General features: G+C 41.0%; 1 protein-coding gene across 8 annotated transcripts in view; it reads left to right on the plus strand.

The window, feature by feature from the left end:
* The window catches only part of LOC102302991 (plasma membrane calcium-transporting ATPase 1), a 142,348-nt gene that overhangs the window by 108,577 nt on the left and 14,059 nt on the right, over positions 1–19,712 (plus strand). For all 8 annotated transcript variants that reach the window (XM_042218962.1, XM_042218959.1, XM_042218961.1 and 5 more), the window contains 10 exons: positions 638–879; positions 989–1,226; positions 4,935–5,114; positions 6,035–6,122; positions 6,282–6,388; positions 12,015–12,206; positions 16,068–16,281; positions 16,419–16,630; positions 17,384–17,491; positions 18,651–18,833. In XM_042218962.1, coding sequence (XP_042074896.1) covers positions 638–879; positions 989–1,226; positions 4,935–5,114; positions 6,035–6,122; positions 6,282–6,388; positions 12,015–12,206; positions 16,068–16,281; positions 16,419–16,630; positions 17,384–17,491; positions 18,651–18,833 — 1,764 coding nt within the window. The remainder of the gene's footprint in view (positions 1–637; positions 880–988; positions 1,227–4,934; positions 5,115–6,034; positions 6,123–6,281; positions 6,389–12,014; positions 12,207–16,067; positions 16,282–16,418; positions 16,631–17,383; positions 17,492–18,650; positions 18,834–19,712) is intronic.

Here is a 19,712-nt window from a genome sequence, read left to right on the forward strand (position 1 = left end):
TATCCCCGTAGATTCAGAGTAAGTGGAGTTGGCTCGCTTATCAAACAGAGTAAAATTATGGTCAACAAACCGTTTGGTAGCGGTTTTGGCACTGTGTGTAGGTTTTAACTCCTGCTGGAAAAGGAAACTGTCATTTCCATAACGCATGTCCTCACATGGAAGCATGAAGTGCTCTAAAATCTCCTAGTACATCGCTGTGTTCATATTGGACTTGAAACCCAAGCTAACGCTGGCTCATGTCAAGTCAAGAAAAATGAATACTAACATTTTAATTAAAATCATTTATCTGATATAATTTATTATATTAATCTATTAGATATGTGTCACCATGTGTGTTAAGTGATTTTAAATTATAGTATTAAACCTGTTTCATGGCACCAACATGTCTGACAGTTACTGTTAACCTGCACATGTACCTGAATTGCAGCTACAGAAGCGTTGTGTTCTTCAGATGGTCTTGTTTTGTGTGTATAGACCCAATGAAATGATTCAAATTTGATTAATTCTGAGGCCCAAGCTTCTCTGATTGAACCAGCAAACATCAAACAAACCTGAACCGCTGGATGTTCCTAGTGACCCGCTTTGCTTGTAACTTTAATCATGTTTAAGCACCTCCAAACTTTTTCTCGCTCCTCAGCCCCCGGAGAAAGAAGGCGGCTTACCTCGCCATGTGGGTAACAAAACTGAATGTGCTCTGCTGGGCCTGGTGCTGGAGCTGAAGAGGGACTACCAGCCAATCAGAGATGAAGTCCCCGAAGAGAAACTCTACAAGGTTTACACCTTTAACTCCTCCCGCAAATCCATGAGCACGGTGCTAAAGAACGCTGACGGAGGCTTCCGGATGTACAGCAAAGGAGCATCAGAGATCATCCTGAGGAAGTAAGAACAAACAGTCTGAGGAAAGATGGCTGCTTGGGTGGACACAGTAACCTTTTGGTATACCTTTATAATCTCCCTTCACTTCCTCTGATTCTCTGTCTTCTCCCAGATGCTCTCGTATCTTGGACGCCCAGGGCCAGCCTCGTGTCTTCAAGCCCAAGGACCGTGACGAGATGGTGCGAAAGGTGATTGAGCCGATGGCGTGCGATGGGCTGAGGACCATCTGTGTGGCCTACAGGGACTTTCCTGCTGAGGCTGGAGAGCCAGACTGGGACGCTGAGAATGACATCCTCAACGAACTGACCTGCATCGCCGTGGTGGGGATCGAAGATCCCGTCAGACCTGAGGTACAGCACCACCGATCAAAATGCTCTCTGTAGTTAACAGCTCATGTTGGCCAATGTGCCTTCAGGTTTCAAAATCAACGATGTTACCTGCTGAAGAATCTTTATACAGCTTATTTATTCTTATCATTTTCACCTTTCCTCTTTGGGCGTGTTTATGGCCAAACATCCCAATCTTTATTTCTGTAGCATTGTTGAAAACACTGTGTTGCAAAGCAGTCATATAAACAAAATATTAAAGTTATAAAAAGAGTTTCCATTCATCGTTTTAATTAGGCTAGAGCTTATCCCAGATGTCATAGGCTGAGGAAAAGACTTCTCCTTGGACAGTTTGCCAGTTCTTTACAGCATTTACACAGAAAAGCAGACAAGCATTCTTTCACATCTGTGGCTAATTAACAAGCATAAATTAACCTGCATGTTAACATGCGTTTTTGAGACTCTGGGAAGACATCAGAGTACATGCAAAGTCCTCTGAAAGCCCCGAGCCAATCAGAGGGTTTGAATCAGGAACCTCCATGATGTGAGGTAACAGTGCTAACAAATGCACCAACATGCTTTCCAGCCACCATTCCAGCTTTCCATTCCACCATTAGCTAAGAATGTGTGCAGTTAAATATGAAGTTAATGCACATTTCTTGGTCCAAATTACTTCAATTGAATACCACTGTGGTAGCTTAGCATGATTCACAGGTGAAAATAATCCTGATTTATTTTTATACTGGACTGTGGTGCAGCCACCATTCCTCTCATTGGCTGCCCCTCATAAACGGAAGGTTAGAGTAACAGGTGGATGGGGCTTCTTTGCTGACAGCCAGATCTGTATTAGCTCATAGGCACTACTTGCACATAAACTGACCTTGTTGTTGGAAGAGTATCCATCGCTTTGTGTATATATGACAAAAACATTAGGACAACCATAGAGGGCCCCCTTTACGAAGATATTTAAAGAGGACTGTGCGACTGGCCAGACTGCTATGAAACCCCAAGGTGAATGGTTTCAGCGTAGCCATGTTGGTGTTTTGAAATGTGACAGGGATCTTCTTTTCTGATTCTTAATGTGATCAGCATAGTTTGAAGCTAGTCATTGAGACCATAAACTTATCAGGAAACTATACTGAAGTCACAGAGTAAGGGATATGAGGACCATTTTTCCATAGATTTCCATGGCAGCTTCAGTGGTTAGTGGTGGTTAGTATGGAATTGCATGGGCTTACCATTTCACGTCTTATATGGTTTTGACGTTTTTTTGTTTCTGATTTGTTTGTGATTCGCTGTTTAGATAAAATCGTGGATCTGTTTTAACCATGCGAAACCGCAGCTCCGAATAAAAAGGCTGAACATAAAACAATGTTCGCTGTTCACCAAAAAGACTTTTCTATTCACGATGTGTCATTTCCTCTTTTGACCTGAAGTGTGGATAACCTAACAGTCAGTGAGAGCAGAGAGGAAGAGACCATGATGTTATTCAACAAGAAACACACTGTAATTATGGATTACATAATTACCATTCAGTCATATGTCACATCCCAGTGCCTTGATAAATATTGTATTTTCATGGGAGATGAATTTACATAATTTCCACTTTGCCTAGAAAAAAGGTAAAAGGACTGATAAGCTGTCTATGCATGCAGACTGACAGATAATCCAGTTGTTTCTACCTCCCGCTGTCCTCCTCCCTATCCTCTCGCTAACAGCTCTGTGCGATTTGTGTGTGTTTTTGTTTCTCACACTTCCAGAAGGTCCCTATTCAAAGACGTTCATAGTGTTGCAATCAGTTGTTCACATGAAAAGCGCCGGAAATAGCTTTGTTGCTTTACTAAACAGCAGTAAGAGGCTGCTGCTTCTGTTGCCTGCAATAATCCAGACTTCACGTAGGGATCAGTAGATCTACGGGATAATCAGAGTTTGTGGTGTGCAGCTTGTTTTTTCTGATGATGCAAAAATAAGTTAAACAGACCAAACAGGGAGCTTAAATTTTCTTCATTGAGATTGAAACTCATCTGAGAGGCTGCTCTTGACTATATTGTTATATTTGTGTAAGCATGCCATTAACTTTCTCCTAACATGAAGACCGAAGTTTGTCCTAGCCAGATCTTACAGTCCGGATGCTCTGAAGTGTTAAATGAGGCCTGTAATGAAGCTGAGAAAGCATCAGTGCTGCTGCCTGCTGCTTTAATGTCAGAGCACAAAGATCACCAACAGGATGGAAATAACCGGAGAGCAGCAGGAGTCAATCAGCAGCACAGTGTTTATCTCTTCACAACTTGTGATGGGCACAAGACTGAATATTTTGGCTTTGTGCTACAAATAATTTTTTCTCCTCATGTTCAGAAAAAGTGTTTTTGTAACTGCAAGTAACCCCAAAATCAAGCAGTCAGTGCTGAAAGTTAAGAAACACAAGGATCCCCTTTTAACCTGATTGGTTCATTAACTTAAAGGGTAATGTATGCAGACCATTCATAGAGCATTTCCTACAACATTTTACTATAATTAATGTAAGTGTCCGCAGTGTTGCGCCAAAGTCCTGAGCCACCCAGTATTTCTTTACATTGTGCTACAAAAGGAGCCAGACTAATTTTAAAAATGCTCTTTAGCAATAGATCTCTAGGCTTTCTGAAGCTCTTTTAACATTTTTCTTTGAACACTGGCTGCTTTTTCACTCATTTTCAGCCCAGCCCTTGTACATAAACCTTTGAGAGAATGTTTTTTTGTTTCTTAAGCAATTTAGCAGGTGCATTTTGATGCTTGAATGATTCGTAGGTCACTAACTCCAGGTAATGAACCAGCGTTGTGTCTACACATAGCAGACAACTTAGCAAAAAAACAATTTTAAATTGTGTCTTTGGGAACTTTGTTACTCACAGCCTGTAAGAAAAACACATCTGTACCTTTTCTTTAGCCAAATCCATTAAAAATCCCAACGATCTTATAGTTTGACAGCAGAAAATCTTTGCTCCAACAAGTTGATTCCCAAAGAGATGAAAACTCTGCATATCTTGGCATGTTGTGTAATATGTCCTTAAAATTATGAGGAAAAGCGAGACGCAGAAGACAAAAAAAGAAGTGGGATGCCTAAAAAGACCTGACACAGGAATAGAGAGATGAAGCTGGCCGTTCAGGTGATCCACTGTTTACTTCCTCGTCAGAAATGGTCTCAGTGGAAGGATGGCTGTTAAGAAGCCATTCTTAAGGAAGGGAAACAGTATGCTGCACCCTGGCTGAGGCACTTTAAATGAGAACTGTGCAACATTTGTATGTATTTGTAAGCAAAAAATGTGCCGTCTGTTGGGTTCTGGTCATATCAGTCAGACCACCTGAGGAGCATAAGAAGCAGTCAGCACCTCTCTCGTCTGTGTACCTTTGTGTAGTCACTATCACCTCTCCCAGACCGAGATGAATGAATCTCAGGGTGGGTTTAAGAACAACGACAGTGGTTCTCATGTAAAATCTGCTGCTGCTGGAATTGGACCTCTTACACACAAGCTCTGCTGCAGTATAAACTCTTTCTTTAACATCTTTTAAGACGCTGAAGAAACAACCAACAGAATGTTCGTGACTTTTTTTTTATTTGGGTTAAAGGCAAGGGGTCCTTCCTTATGTTTCAGACTCAAAATCATCTTCATCTTTTCTGTCACTCTGCATTCATCTTCAAGGTTGTTTTTTTTACTGTGAAAATGCTCAAGTCCCTTTGTTCTGACTCTCCTCCAGGTACCCGAGGCTATTTCTAAGTGCCAGCGTGCAGGCATTACCGTGCGCATGGTTACCGGAGACAACATCAACACTGCTCGTGCCATTGCAACTAAGTGTGGCATCCTGCTGCCTGGGGAGGACTTCCTGTGTCTGGAGGGCAAAGAGTTCAACCAACAAATAAGAAATGACAAGGGAGAGGTAAAACGTCTACAAAAATAATCCAACTGCAAGCAACATTCATATGAGCATTTAAGTTTAAAAAAAAAGAAGAAGCTTTGACCAGAAAATGACTCTGAAATGAACTCAAAACAACCACCAAATTAAGTCAATACGGCCCAATAAGTCTTTGTTGCTAAGGCCAGATTTCCACTAGCCCATTACATCTCTGGTGGCCTGACGGCCCTGAGTTAACCCCCTTCCAAAGGCTTATGTACAAAAGCAGCAAACATTAAGTTTCCTAATGTATCTTATAGGTATCTTATTAGAGCGAGGGAGATGTTGTGTTTGGTAGTGTTTTACCTGTTCAGCTGATACCGTCCACACAGCACTCTTTACAACAGTATCATGTTAAACTGATCTGTCTGCATTAAGCTTATATCAGCTGATTTTTGGGGGTTTGGGAGGTAGAGAGCTTTGTTTACTGATTGTACGGATAGTGAAGCTTAAATTGCCCCTGATGCATCCATCAGTGTGTGAGTGTTTGTGTACATAAAGTGCTGCATGAGTGTGTGTAAATGGATGGATGCAGCTCATAGCATAAAAAGTGCTTTGAGTGCTCAGTAAATCTAGAAAAGCTTATAGAACTATCAGTGCAGCCCATTAACCAATTAATCAGTTTAACTCTTAAGCAGTTGGCTGTTTCTCTCACTGCCTGTCCTGGAGTTTCGGACATTGTCTTTATTTGGATAGGACAGACACAGCAAATGGCCTCGAGGCAAATTCAAACACATGCATTAGGTTTATGACTTATGCTTTGCTTGCTCTGCCCAGTAAAGTGCTCAGATTTGTCCAGTTAAAGATGAAGCTCCAAGTCCCCATTATTGCTCTGTACCCAACTGGGATGGTTATTTTTATATGCTAGAAAAAGATTATTTGAAACTTAAACATGTCATTTCTAGGTGGAACAAGAGCGTCTGGACAAAGTTTGGCCCAAGCTGCGTGTTCTGGCTCGATCATCACCCACAGACAAACACACTCTGGTCAAAGGTGGGTTTGTTCTGACAGGAGACTGTTGAGCTGCTTTAAATCTGCGTGTATATGTAAACCTTTAGTCAAGCTGCTGTAAATGGATCTACTTTTTTCCCCCTTCTTTTTTTGAATGATCATGCACTCACTAGGTTCTTGTTGTTTCACTCTGCTGATCAGGCATCATCGACAGCACAGTGGGCGAAACCCGACAGGTGGTTGCAGTGACAGGAGACGGTACCAACGACGGCCCCGCCCTCAAGAAAGCTGATGTTGGCTTTGCTATGGTAACCACTTCTTCATTTTTTTTCCCCTCGTCCTTTTCTTCTGTTGCCTTTGTTTCACGGCTCTTCATTGCTTCACTCTTCTGCTACTTAAGTTTCTCTGCATCATTACCTAAAGAAAAAAATAAGCCTTTCAGTTAATTATGTTTCTAATGCAGCCATAAAATAGGTCATTTCTCTAAACGTCATTGACAATAACTCTTCAGTTTAATGCCGCGGATTCATTAAGATAGCTGTGAAATGGAATAATAAATCAATAAATGTTGAGTTCGGTGCATTCAGCACAGTGGGGCCCCACTCTACCACCTTGTCACTGCCTTTGTTTTCTACAGATCAACTCACAGAGAGTGAGACTAATGCTGTTTCTTTATGTTGTCTGTTTTATCAACCAGAGTGCATGTACTCCGGGGTGCATTTTTGCACATTTTTGAGGGTATTTGGACAGATTTTCTCAAAAAGGAAAAAAGAAAAAACTGAAATTACAGTTTAATTAAAGAAGTGGTAAGAGCAGAATGTGTTTTGAGCAAGAAAGTTAACACTTTTAACTAAAGTTAATAGATAAAAAGACCGACCCAGCCAAAATTAATTGCTAAAATGATTAAAACAAATAAGTAATGGTCACGAAGTGGAAAAAAGTTGAATTCGCTTAACAAAACAGTTGAAACTGTTAGATTGTTCACCCATTTACAAAAACATGTTATGGATAATCATTCATAATGTGAAGCTACAATGCTGAATTATTAAAATCTGGAAATATTAGTTCAACACATGTATGGATAAAAACATTATGGTTTTAGCTAAACAAACTTAATGAAAAAAATACAATAGCTGGTTAAAAATATGTGGAATTTATTAGTTAAATGTAGTTAAAATATTCAGGTAAAAGTAAAAATGAACAAACAAAATAGTTTAAAAACACATTTAGATAGAAAAATATCAAGCTCTGTTTCATGGCGAGCGTTTGGCTATCTTATCCCACCTTTCCAGACCTCACAGCACTTCAATTTACAGAGTCAGATATCGCCCTCTTTAAGAATTTTATGATATTACTTCACCTTGAAAATAATCACGAGAAAGCGTTTAGAGACATCACTAAAATATTTATCTGTAACTGCATATTAGCCACCTAGCTTAATTGTCTCTGGCATAGACTGATCCTGGAGTTACTTTACACCTTCCTGGGTCACGAGCGACATCTTGGCTTTTTAGATATACTATGTCCCTCTGCTAATAATGCAACTTCACCTGTGCATTTCATGCTTTGGAGAAGCAAAGCATGACATACACATGATGGACCGCCGTGTCTATTACACACTTTGCCCTGATATTGGGTTCATGAGACTACAGGAGGGTCAGTCTGAGGAAAAGTGGAAAGATGGTATCTCCTTGAAATGTCCTTCCTATAACTTAATTTCATTATATCAGTACTTTTTTATGATTTAGATAGATATTTCCTCATTAGGTTAATATCCAAGTATATCTGGTTACTGTAATTTATTAAGTTTGTTTGTTTTTTCTTTCTCTCAAACATCTCATGCTCTGTTTTCATATTCTTTAATTAAATAAACAAAAGCAGAAGAATAACCATAAAGAGGAATCGCACTAGAAAGCTGTATAAGCAATGGTGACTATGCATATTATTGTTGACCAACTGATTACTTAAAAAAAAGAAAGTTAAACAAATGAAATTGGTAGCTGGAAAAACTAGATAAGCAGTTATTATAGTAGCTAAAATTATAAATTAAAAGAAGGAGCTTCTTGGCTAAAAGTGTGACTAGCACTTTATCAAGACACAAATGTGGTAAATTCATAGCTGAAAGTGTGTAATAACAGTTAAAGTAATGATGTTGAGAAATGCCTGAAAGTGGTCACTAAACGCGAAGAATAGCAATCAAAAGGTAGTGGGTGGGTGGCTGAAACTCCCATTTGAGTTTTATATATGACCAATAACAATCCTCTGGGCGATCTGAGTGTGTTTTATAGATTTAAGTGAAACGACATTTATTAGTTTTTATTTTTCGTTAACAAATTAATTTTCAGACTCCTGAAACTTGAGTTGAGTAATCCATCACATGATGGTTACATTTACTCTGGTAAAAGTATTGTTAATGCACATGACTCGCACATCAATAATAAATGAAACACTTCAAGCAAGTTTTAAGTAGGGAAATAGTCTCCAAAAAAAAAAAAAAAAAATCTAGCAGGAAATACATTTACAACCAGTGGCATGCTGTAAGGAAATATGTCTTGGAAAATGTGCTGCTTTTCAGGATACATTTGAAAAGGGTCAGCAATCATCATTATTTACAATATTTATAGCTTTCTTCCAGGTGGCGTAGAAAGTTGTTACTATGGAAAATGAGAACATGAGACGTCCAAGTTTGGACTTGAGCTCAGCCCGGATAAAATGATCATCTTCCCAGTAGAACTTTTGGAACGAAACATATTGGGGCTTGTGTTTATAGCACAAAGCTAACTCACTAAGGGGAAACATCGCACTCCTTATTTACATCACCTAAAAGTTTCAAAAGTTAAAACCATATTTATCTTTGGAGGAAATAGAAAAGAGATAAAATTGCATAAACATGTTTTTGTTTGACACATGTCAAAATATGTCTCAGTAAACTTTCTCCTACAGCCACTCATAAACGTTTGTTTGCTGTGTAAATTCAGTTGTTTTCACTGTCCCAGTTTTATGATTCCCAAGCGCTGCACCTACGTCAGCTCATTTGTTATGTAACACTTTTGACGCACCAACCGAATCTTCATCATATTTACCTCAAAGTGAAGACTGTTTTAAGTAAACTTGTACAGGAGCTCAGGATGGCAACTGCAACTTGTAAAGTAAATGGTAAATGGCCTGTATTTGTATAGCGCTTTACTTAGTCCCTATGGACCCCAAAGCGCTTTACACTACATTCAGTCATCCACACATTCACACACTGGTGATGGCAAGCTACATTGTAGCCACAGCTGCCCTGGGGCGCACTGACAGAGGCAAGTATTCCAATTCTGCAGGAAAACCACAGACCTGGCAACCCAGTGCCAAATGGTAGCATTTCTTTGTATCGTGCAAGTTTGTAAAACAGAGACAGCCTGCGAGTGAAGTGTTTGTAGATTTAAAGGATCAAATTCTGCTGTATTTGAAACTGAATGAATTAACACTGTGGCGTCATAACTCTCACCTCTAAAGAGTAACACTGAACAGATGATCAGCTGACAACTTGCCAATGTGTATCTGTTTAAAAACAGAATACATGCATGTGGACGAGTTCACAGCTGACTCCTCTGTGTGTTGTTGTGACCTTTATTTACTGGGGAAAGTCATCTGAACATCAGGCTCTCCTGCAGGGTGCTGAGCAGCTGCTGTGCTGTCAAACAATTCCCTGATAGTAGCTACTGTTCCTAAACACATCACAAAAGCAATTTGTGGATTTAAAGCAGTGACCTTTCAGCGCTTATATGTCCCATTTGGAACATTTTCAGTTTCAACTCCAGCGTCCCTGTTCAATTATCGCCTGGTTAGCTGGGAAACTGAAAGCGATTCACCTCCATCTGTTTGAGCGAGTCTGCCTGCGTAGAGAGACACAGCAGCTCAGAACTTCTTTAGAATTGCTGTTTAAGACAAGGCCGACCCTCCTGTTTTATTTTTACTTTACTGTCAGTTGAGCAGCATAAAATACTCTCTGTCAAAGCTTTTCAGACTTTAGATGAAAGGAGGTTTAAAAATTAAACGTCCAGCTGGCGGATTGTTCGCATCTACAGGAGATGAGAAAGAACCCAACAATAAGTCGTCGCTTTATCCATAGTGAAGCTGAACAGCTGGACTTTCTCCTTGTACCTGTCATACTGCTCTGCCGTTACAACCTCGGCAGCATTATTCCACTGCGCTTGTACCCTGCGGATGAGCTAGGAAGCAGTAACATTAAACTCCACAGAAAGATAATCGTTTATCCATCTCTGAGGAAACTGTGGGCGCTCCAGCTCAACATTTTGGTGTTAGATGAGCTTCAGTAAGCCAGAGTTCTCTTGCTCACAGCTGAGATGTTTATGCACAATTAGTTAGTCACGGTTCCAAGGCTTTTTAGGTTGTGACTACTGGGACTCATTAAGGTAAAGCAATGTGTTATCTGTGACCGCTTACCACAGTTTGTCTAGCTGAGTGGTGATCAGTCAAGCATTGGGAGAAGATGGCAGTAAATGTGGAATTTGTATAGCAGAAATACTTGTTGTTTCTGTCTTCTTACCTTATTAATCACTTTACAGTCCCTCAGATTTATGTGTTGTGCACTTTGGGGATCTATAAGTGCGAGTCTGAGAGGCAGTTTAGTACAAAGCCAGGCTGATGTTTTGACTTGGTCTCCACATTTTTAGAGCCTCAGTTAGCTTGTTGGCCATCTTGTTATATGGAGCTTGTCAGGATTGTCAAGTCAACTCAGATTTATTCATAAACACAGAAGTATCAGCTGCGGATGAAAGTGCTGTACTACTAATAGAATAAAGTGACCATAAAGTAATAGACCAATAATAATATTCCACAGGAAGCCATGTTATTTATTGGATAACTGCATGAAAAGTGCTCCAGAAGGCACCAAAGTGACAAACACAGCTGAGAGGGCCGGTTTCATTAATTAATTTCGCTAACGGTAGCATTTTTAAGCAAGTTCAGTGTCCAGTGTAACAATAAAATCCTGAGTTTTCAGTTGTTTGGTGTAACCTGCTTGTAAAACTCAGCACTGTCTTACACCTGCTCTGCTCTCTGCTTTGTGTTCCAACAAAGACAAATTGCTGCAAGTTTTGCTTTGGTTGATGTTCAAGTATGTGATCAATGTCGTGTCCACGGTATCTAAAGTGTTTTCTTTCTTTTGGACTGCTTGATCTGAGCAAATCACTCTTCAGCCGTGATTCCGAGCATCTTCCATTTCTGTCTTTGTTCGACAGTTTTTGTCTTTGCACATTATGTTTAAGGCAAACTGCGCAGTCTTTATGTAAAATCACATAGCCTGTGACAAAAAATCAGATTGGAAGAGAGTGCCAGACTTTAGTCTTTTACATTATAGGTCTTGTAGTGCTCAAGGGGGAAGCCTGGTTATTGTAAACATTATCTTCATGACTGAAGTTGGGCATTTGAACACAGGACCTATGAGCATTGAATGGATTTTGGAGCCAATGGACTTTTTGGAGGAACGATTTGAAATGACCTTAAGCATCAATAAACAGCAGCAGGCCCACACCTGGTGCTTGGGATGGTAATTTACGAGCAGTGTTTTAAACATGAGGAGGAAAATAGAAAAATTCTGATTTTGTACCCGGAGATGTCATTTGACTGAAATCTAAAAAATAATACTGTAGTTTGTGTCTCTTCCAGTACTTTATGACTCTAACTCACCACCCTAGCTCCAAATACACCGTTTCTCACAGATTCAGATATTTGAACTTTTTTATAAATACCATAAAAATACAAAAATGTATGTATAAGAAAGTTTCGATGAACACTTTTTAGCAGAGTTGATTCATTGCTTGTGTGGATCTTGTGTGAACAGAGTTTCCGTATTTGTTGGAAACTTGGCATCACAGAGACTGTTTGCTCTTATTCAAGGACTAATGATGCCTCTCTGCTTCCTTTCAGGGAATCGCCGGCACAGATGTGGCCAAAGAGGCATCTGACATCATCCTGACTGACGACAACTTCACCAGTATTGTCAAGGCCGTCATGTGGGGGAGGAACGTCTACGACAGCATCTCCAAGTTCCTGCAGTTCCAGCTGACCGTCAATGTGGTGGCCGTGATTGTGGCGTTCACAGGCGCCTGCATCACACAGGTAAACCGCTTATGTCTGAAATTACAGCTCATTTAGCACACCAGTTTGAGTCTGAATAACGACAGACGGCTCAGTGGGACCTCCTGAATATGAGCTGAAAAAGCTGGAACGAACACGTGTGAATGAGAATTTTTAAAAAAATCTCACATAATGTTTGTAACTACACAACCCAAAAAGAAAAGGACGTCACGATCACTGGATTTTTCAAAATCTTCTGTCTAAATTCAGTCTCACAGTTTGATATTGTTTGCTTGTGTTTATAAAAAAAAAGAAAGAAGAAGTTTAGAGTACGAGTGGGCAGAAAAAACTGCGGAGGTTCTATTTTTGGTTGTGTTTGTGTGCGTGTGTGTCATCACTCTGTAAAAATGATAGCTTGAAAAGGGGTGTAGTGTGGGGTCATGGAAGCAATCCATTTAAATTTGGCTTCGATCCACCAAAGTCTTAAAGGTGAATTTATTGTGGTGAATGCAAAAAAAAAAAAAATACAATTCTAGTAAGAACTGCCCAGAGAGTGAGTTGTTTGGCAAAGGTTTGTGTGCTCAGTGCTTCTTTGTAGTGTTTTGCTTTAGATTTTTTGTTTCCAAACATCATTTCAAATTTTCATTTTTCACATGTATGTTAATAGCAGTTTGTGAATGCCACAACCAAAAAGCAGAGTACCAGTGTGGCTGAATCTTAATGTCAGGTGTCAGATTTGGAGCACATACATACAGTGGCTTGCAAAAGTATTCGGCCCCTTGAACTTTTCCACATTTTGTCACATCACAGCCACAAACATGAATCAATTTTATTGGAATTCCACGTGAAAGACCAATACAAAGTGGTGCACACGTGAGAAGTGGAACGAAAATCATACATGATTCCAAACATTTTTTACAAATTGGGTGTGCGTAATTATTCAGTCCACTGAGTCAATACTTTGTAGAACCACCTTTTGCTGCAATTACAGCTGACACTCTTTTAGGGTTTGTCTCTACCAGCTTTGCACATCTAGAGACTGAAATCTTTGCCCATTCTTCTTTGCAAAACATCTCCAGCTCAGTCAGATTAGATGGACAGCGTTTGTGAACAGCAGTTTTCAGATCTTGCCACAGATTCTCGATTGGATTTAGATCTGGACTTTGACTGGGCCATTCTAACACATGGAGATGTTTTGTTTTAAACCATCCCATTGTTGCCCTGGCTTCATGTTTAGGGTCGTTGTCCTGCTGGAAGGTGAACCTCCGCCCCAGTCTCAAGTCTTTTGCAGACTCCAAGAGGTTTTCTTCCAAGGTTGCCCTGTATTTGGCTCCATCCATCTTCCCATCAACTCTGACCAGCTTCCCTGTCCCTGCTGAAGAGAAGCACCCTGAGATCATGATGCTGCCACCACCATATGTGACAGTGGGGATGGTGTGTTCAGAGTGATGTGCAGTGTTAGTTTTCCGCCACACATAGCGTTTTGCATTTTGGCCAAAAAGTTCCACTTTGGTCTCATCTGATCAGAGCACCTTCTTCCACAGGTTTGCTGTGTCCCCCACATGGCTTGTGGCAAACTGCAAACGGGACTTCTTATGGTTTTCTGTTAACAATGGCTTTCTTCTTGCCACTCTTCCATAAAGGCCAACTTTCCCCCACCTGAGCTGTAGATCTCTGCGGCTCGTCCAGAGTCACCATGCGCCTCTTGGCTGCATTTGTGATCAGCGCTCTCCTTGTTCGGCCTGTGAGTTTAGGTGGACGGCCTTGTCTTGGTAGGTTTACAGTTGTGCCATACTCCTTCCATTTCTGAATGATCGCATAAACAGTGCTCCGTGGGATGTTCAAGGCTTGGGAAATCTTTTTGTAGCCTAAGCCTGCTTTAAATTTCTCAATAACTTTATCCCTGACCTGTCTGGGGTGTTCTTTGGACTTCATGGTGTTGTTGCTCCCAATATTCTCTTAGACAGTCACAGAGCAGCTGTATTTGTACTGACATTAGATTACACACAGGTGCACTCTATTTAGTCATTAGAACTCGTCAAGTAAATTTCTAAGGGCAACTGACTGCACTCAGACCAAAGGGGGCTGAATAATTACGCACACCCCACTTTGCAGTTATTTGTAAAAAATGTTTGGAATCATGTATGATTTTCGTTCCACTTCTCACATGTACACCACTTTGTGTTGGTCTTTCACGTGGAATTCCAATAAAATTGATTCATGTTTGTGGCTGTAATGTGACAAAATGTGGGAAAGTTCAAGGGGGCCGAAAACTTTTGCAAGCCACTGTATGTTCACTATAGCAGCTGCTACAGTATCTCTAATCAGTGATCAATGAATCACATGCTTTTGAATGTATAGATTTTAAAAGGTTTTGAATGTAAAACTATTTAAATGAGTGTGCTATTTGCGTATAAACAGCATGTGAAATTGTGTTTGTGTCGTTGCTGGTTTTCATCTCAAATTCAAAAACAGTAAAAACATCGCCTTCACTTATGCTTTTGATTAACTCGTGTTTTGATTTGATTTTGAGGCTGGCTGGTGTGTTTGGTGTACCTCGTCGCACGCTGTGGAAACATCTTTAAATCTCCGCTTGATAAAATATCCATAGAAACAAAGAGTAATTTGTGATTTCGATGTGACCGTCTCAGTGCTGCGAGGAGGCGAGTTGGCCGTGTCACATTTTCTTTGTTTCATAATGTGCCTGTAATCAGAAAGCTGAACCCCTGACACAATAAAGAAGAAAGTCTTGGGGCTGTGTATTAATTGAAAGGCTCACAGCTGGCAAGACCAGATAACTAACTCGACTACAGAGCGAAGAACACAAAGTAGGCTAAGATTCAGCCTGAAACCATGGCAACACGTCACCGTCATAATCCTGAAATATAACGGGGGACTCAGCAGGTCTGTGGTCTCTGTGCTGTGATTTTGCTCACTGATCATCAGGCGCTCGGTCTCTGCTAGTGCACGGAAAAGATCATTAAAAGGCGATTTATGTGTTTGGTGTGTGTACAGAGGAACAGAGGCAGGACCCAGAGGCGTAAACTGGGTTTTAGAAGTGGAGGGAGTGCTTTGAAATGTGTGTGTACTTTTTTCCTCATTTTTTTATGCAGTTAAATTACTCATTTGATGTTAGACGCACTAAGATTAAATCAGTTCTTACAGTATGGTTCTCACAGTGACAGCAGTATAAAAAATGCCCATATATTTGTTTCCTAACAATGCAATCCTAACAATATGTGGAAGTTCAAATATAACCATAGACACCATGTGAAAAATGGGATGTGTCCACCATGAGGTCCCTGAACCTTCTTAAACAATAACTTGTGTATCAGTGGCAACATTTTTTGAATCTCAGAGATTCCATATTTGTTCCAGACAGCAGGCCACTCATTGCCCTGTACCGTGTCAGAGCATGCTCCCTGAATGATCAGTTCTTCTCAGCATCTCAGCTCCTCTGTCAGTAGTGGTCACACTGTCCTCTCACATGTTTTATAGGTTTGTTATTTACCGTGTGTGTTACTGTGTCATTGAGAAAGCATTGGAGTTCAGTCATCTAGTATGAATACACGTTTATACTACATTCGAGTCCAACTGAACTGAGTCCATCTTTTCAAGCAGGTTGCATTTAACAGGGTCTTTTGATCACGAGATACCTTTACAAAATTTGAAACCAGTCACACCATTCCAGTTGTCACAATAAGGAAAATTAGACCAAAACAGTTTCTCATGCTGTAAACGTGGGAATTTCAAAGCTGTAGTTGGGAGTAATGCTCTTTGCTGGTCTGCAAAGAGTCTGCTGGTTTCCCTGTTGTTTGGTTGCTGAATCATATTTGTATTCTGTTATATACCTGATGTTATATTCTCTTCTCGTAAATTAAACTCCTACTCCTTCTCCAAAAGGACTCTCCCCTGAAAGCTGTCCAGATGCTCTGGGTCAACCTCATCATGGACACTCTGGCATCTCTCGCTCTTGCCACGGAGCCGCCCACTGAGTCTCTGCTGCTACGTAAACCCTACGGTCGGAACAAGCCCCTCATCTCCAGGACCATGATGAAGAACATACTTGGCCATGCTGTGTACCAGCTCGTCATCATCTTTACCCTGCTCTTCGCTGGTGAGTCTGACTCCATCCAAGTTGGGTGTAAACCTGGTTCTGCAGTAATGCATTGATACTAAGACGCTGATGTTTGTTAATCATTGTCGAAACAGTTGAGATAAATTTTTGGGGTATTTTCCTTCATCTTTTATCAGGTGAGAACTTTTTCGACATCGACAGTGGGCGAAACGCTCCCTTGCACTCCCCACCATCAGAGCACTACACCATCGTGTTCAACGTGTTTGTCATGATGCAGCTCTTCAACGAAATCAATGCCAGGAAGATCCACGGAGAGAGGAACGTGTTCGAAGGTGTCTACAGGAACCCTATCTTCTGCAGCGTTGTACTGGGGACCTTCGCTCTGCAGGTAACACCTTCACCATCCTTTAGTGCTACCAAGGTTTTCCTGTTATGTTACCGCTCAGTCTGGATGGATTCATGGTCTCAGTAGCTGCAGCTGCATTTTTGCTCCACATAGTTTGGTTACATTTAAAAGAGTTTAGCTGAAACCTTCTGATGGTTTTTTTTTCACTGAATTAGAAATGGTAAGAAGACATCAGCACATCAGGTTAAGACCTTAACAGTAGAACTGGTGGTACGATGAATCACACACATCCAAAATGTTGACCAAAAACAGGTGGAAGATCACGAGATGAGCAGTTGCCTGTGCTGTGTGGGGGACAAAGTGTCGAAAGGTTGTCAATAGAAAGGTGGTGGTCGTGTTGATTCTGTAGTTAGCTGGCTAATGATTACAGTAAATGACAGAGAAGTTATTGGCAACTTAACTAACACCGCACCTTGGTATTATTTAAAAAGTAGTGCCCAAATGGCGAAAAACCTTAGTACCTAATAATAAGTTGTGTCGTTTCTGTCTCTTTTGGGTGCCAGTGGTCAGTGCAGGTGTCACTGATTCTCCCACCTGTAACACTGGAAATTGGAGTTTCCTCTGTTACCCTGTCATCTCATTTATTTGCCTTAACATTAGCATTGGAATAATGTATGAGTAAAAGTATTACCAATCTCACACTATAGAATAGTCTAACATAACTTTGTTAAACCACCAGATCTGCCGACTAAAAGTTCACACGGCTGACATGCCGCTTGCTTGTTTCCTTCCCAGATCGTCATTGTTCAGTTCGGAGGAAAGCCGTTCTCCTGCACGGCTCTGACCATCGACCAGTGGCTGTGGTGCGTTTTCATCGGCGTGGGAGAGCTGCTGTGGGGACAGGTGAGACAAAAACCTCAAGTGCACAAACAGCTGAGCAGAACAAACACCAGCCCGAGCTGTGAGAATAAGCAACGTGTACCCAGGAGCTGATGAAGAGGTGGATATGTGAGGTTTATGGCAGAAAACTGTTGCCTGTCACACTCGCGCTGCTGCGGTGTTGCCATCACGACCATCGCCATGGTAATGAGCTCAGCACATGAAAGCTGTGCGACTCCTGTTTACGAGGGCCGAGGGAAAACAAACCCGGCGTGTCAGCGCCTCTGTGGACGCGCACGAACACGCCATCACACACATGATCCTGTTAGCATGCAAACACACAGAAAAACTGTTCAGTCATAGCTAGCCTGCTGGGTTCAGGTGGAGGGCAGAGAGACAGAAATATGCTGACAGAAACAGACTCATCTGAAGTCTGTGATTTATTTAAGAGGTAAAAACACCTTTTGTTTCTAACGGAGAGAGAGAGGAGGGTGACGGAGATATAAAAAGCTGATGTGCAGCTCCAGCAGGATGCTGGGTGTCTCTCCGCTCTCTTTTAACAACCATGAACAGATAGTTCACCAGCAGAAGGAAAATAATGATTGCATAACCAAGTTACAAGTTTATTGTGCTTCATTAGTTTTTGTATATTGTGTTTTAAAATTGAGGTCAAATCAAGCTTCAGTGCAGCTTTAGCAACATTTTGCTTGTTAGTAAAAAAAAAAAAAAAATGAAAGTGCTAATAAGTAATGAGTTCATTTGTTAGCTTTTTATTTTTTAAAATAAATTTGCCAAACTTTACCCAAAATACTTCCTACAACCTCTTAGTAACACCTCAGTCCTGTTGTCTCACATAAGTCTTGGTCCTAGATTGGGAAAGCACCCTGCACACCCTGCTTTTTTTATTTTTGAGTCATTATACACTACACATATTAATACGTGAATTATTAACTTCTGTGGACTTTAATCAGTCACACTCCAAAAGATCCTACATTTCCCATAATGCAGTTCTCATGCAGCTTTTAAACTCGTCCTGTAGCACAGGCTGTCTTTATATATTCATAAAACGTTTTATTAGTTTGACCATCGATGTTATCGGATATTGTCAGCTGTTTTCATCTGCTGATTTGGCGTAAACACCACCAGATCTGATCTGCTGACGATGGTTTTCTCTCAACCTCAGCTGATCTCGGCCATCCCCACACACCACCTGAAGTTCCTGAAGGAGGCCGGTCACGGTATCACAAAGGAGGAGATTCCCGAGGAGGAGCTGAACGAAGGCACGGATGAAATCGACCACGCCGAGATGGAGCTGAGGAGAGGCCAGATTCTCTGGTTCAGAGGTCTGAACCGCATCCAGACACAGGTATGCTCGCCTCGGCTCCTCGACATGTCTAACTTTATCACCTACTTCTGTTATCAGTTTCCCCCTTTGATGGCAACGGCTGAGGGCTTGTTTTGTTTTTGGTCTATTGTCTTATCTGAATTGTTGTTTGAGAGGCATTCTCTCATCAAGATGACAAAGAGAGACTTTAATAAAAATATTTTTTCCAGCAGACACCTGAATGCATCACAATCGATGGAATCCAACAACCGGGTCCATTTTTGATCTGGTTCACCATCAACAAATTCCTTACCAAAGTTTTTATTTCAGATCTCTCGAACATCATTTGTGTTTTTCAAGCAGAGCATCACCTCAAGCATCGGCTTATCACCACTGGTGACCAGCCAGACTCTGTTGCAAAACGACAAGTTCACTTTTATTCAACATAAAATGCTCTACACATTTTCTGCGCTCTCACAGTACAGTACATCTTTTTTCTTATTGACGTTCTCTTCTCGTTGCAAGAAAAGAAAAAATGACCTTTTTTCAGATACATGGAAATCTCCTTACCATCTCTTACTGAGATAAAAGCAGTAAGTGGTAAACTGCATCAAGCTGCTTTACGGTGAAATTAACAGCTGGAGGGTGTAAAAAAATCTTTGAAGTCAAGCTGACCGCCGCTTAGGAGAAAAAATATATACAGAAAGCACAGTATCTACATTTAACGAGTGCGTGGAGCTGTGCCGCAAAGCCTGATTGGCTCTGCAAACTTTCCATGTGGAGCCTCTAAACTCTGTCAGCAGCCATCTCAGATTAGACGCCAAATGAAGCCTGTAGAGTCTTTATCATATGTATACTGTACAACATAGTGCAGTCAACCAGAACTCTCGATAAAAGTTTACCGTAGCTGTATCTCCGACT

This window comes from Haplochromis burtoni, unplaced genomic scaffold (assembly GCF_018398535.1).
Source record: "Haplochromis burtoni strain Fernald_Lab_line unplaced genomic scaffold, NCSU_Asbu1 Contig_26, whole genome shotgun sequence".
NCBI classification, from domain to species: Eukaryota; Metazoa; Chordata; class Actinopteri; order Cichliformes; family Cichlidae; genus Haplochromis; species Haplochromis burtoni.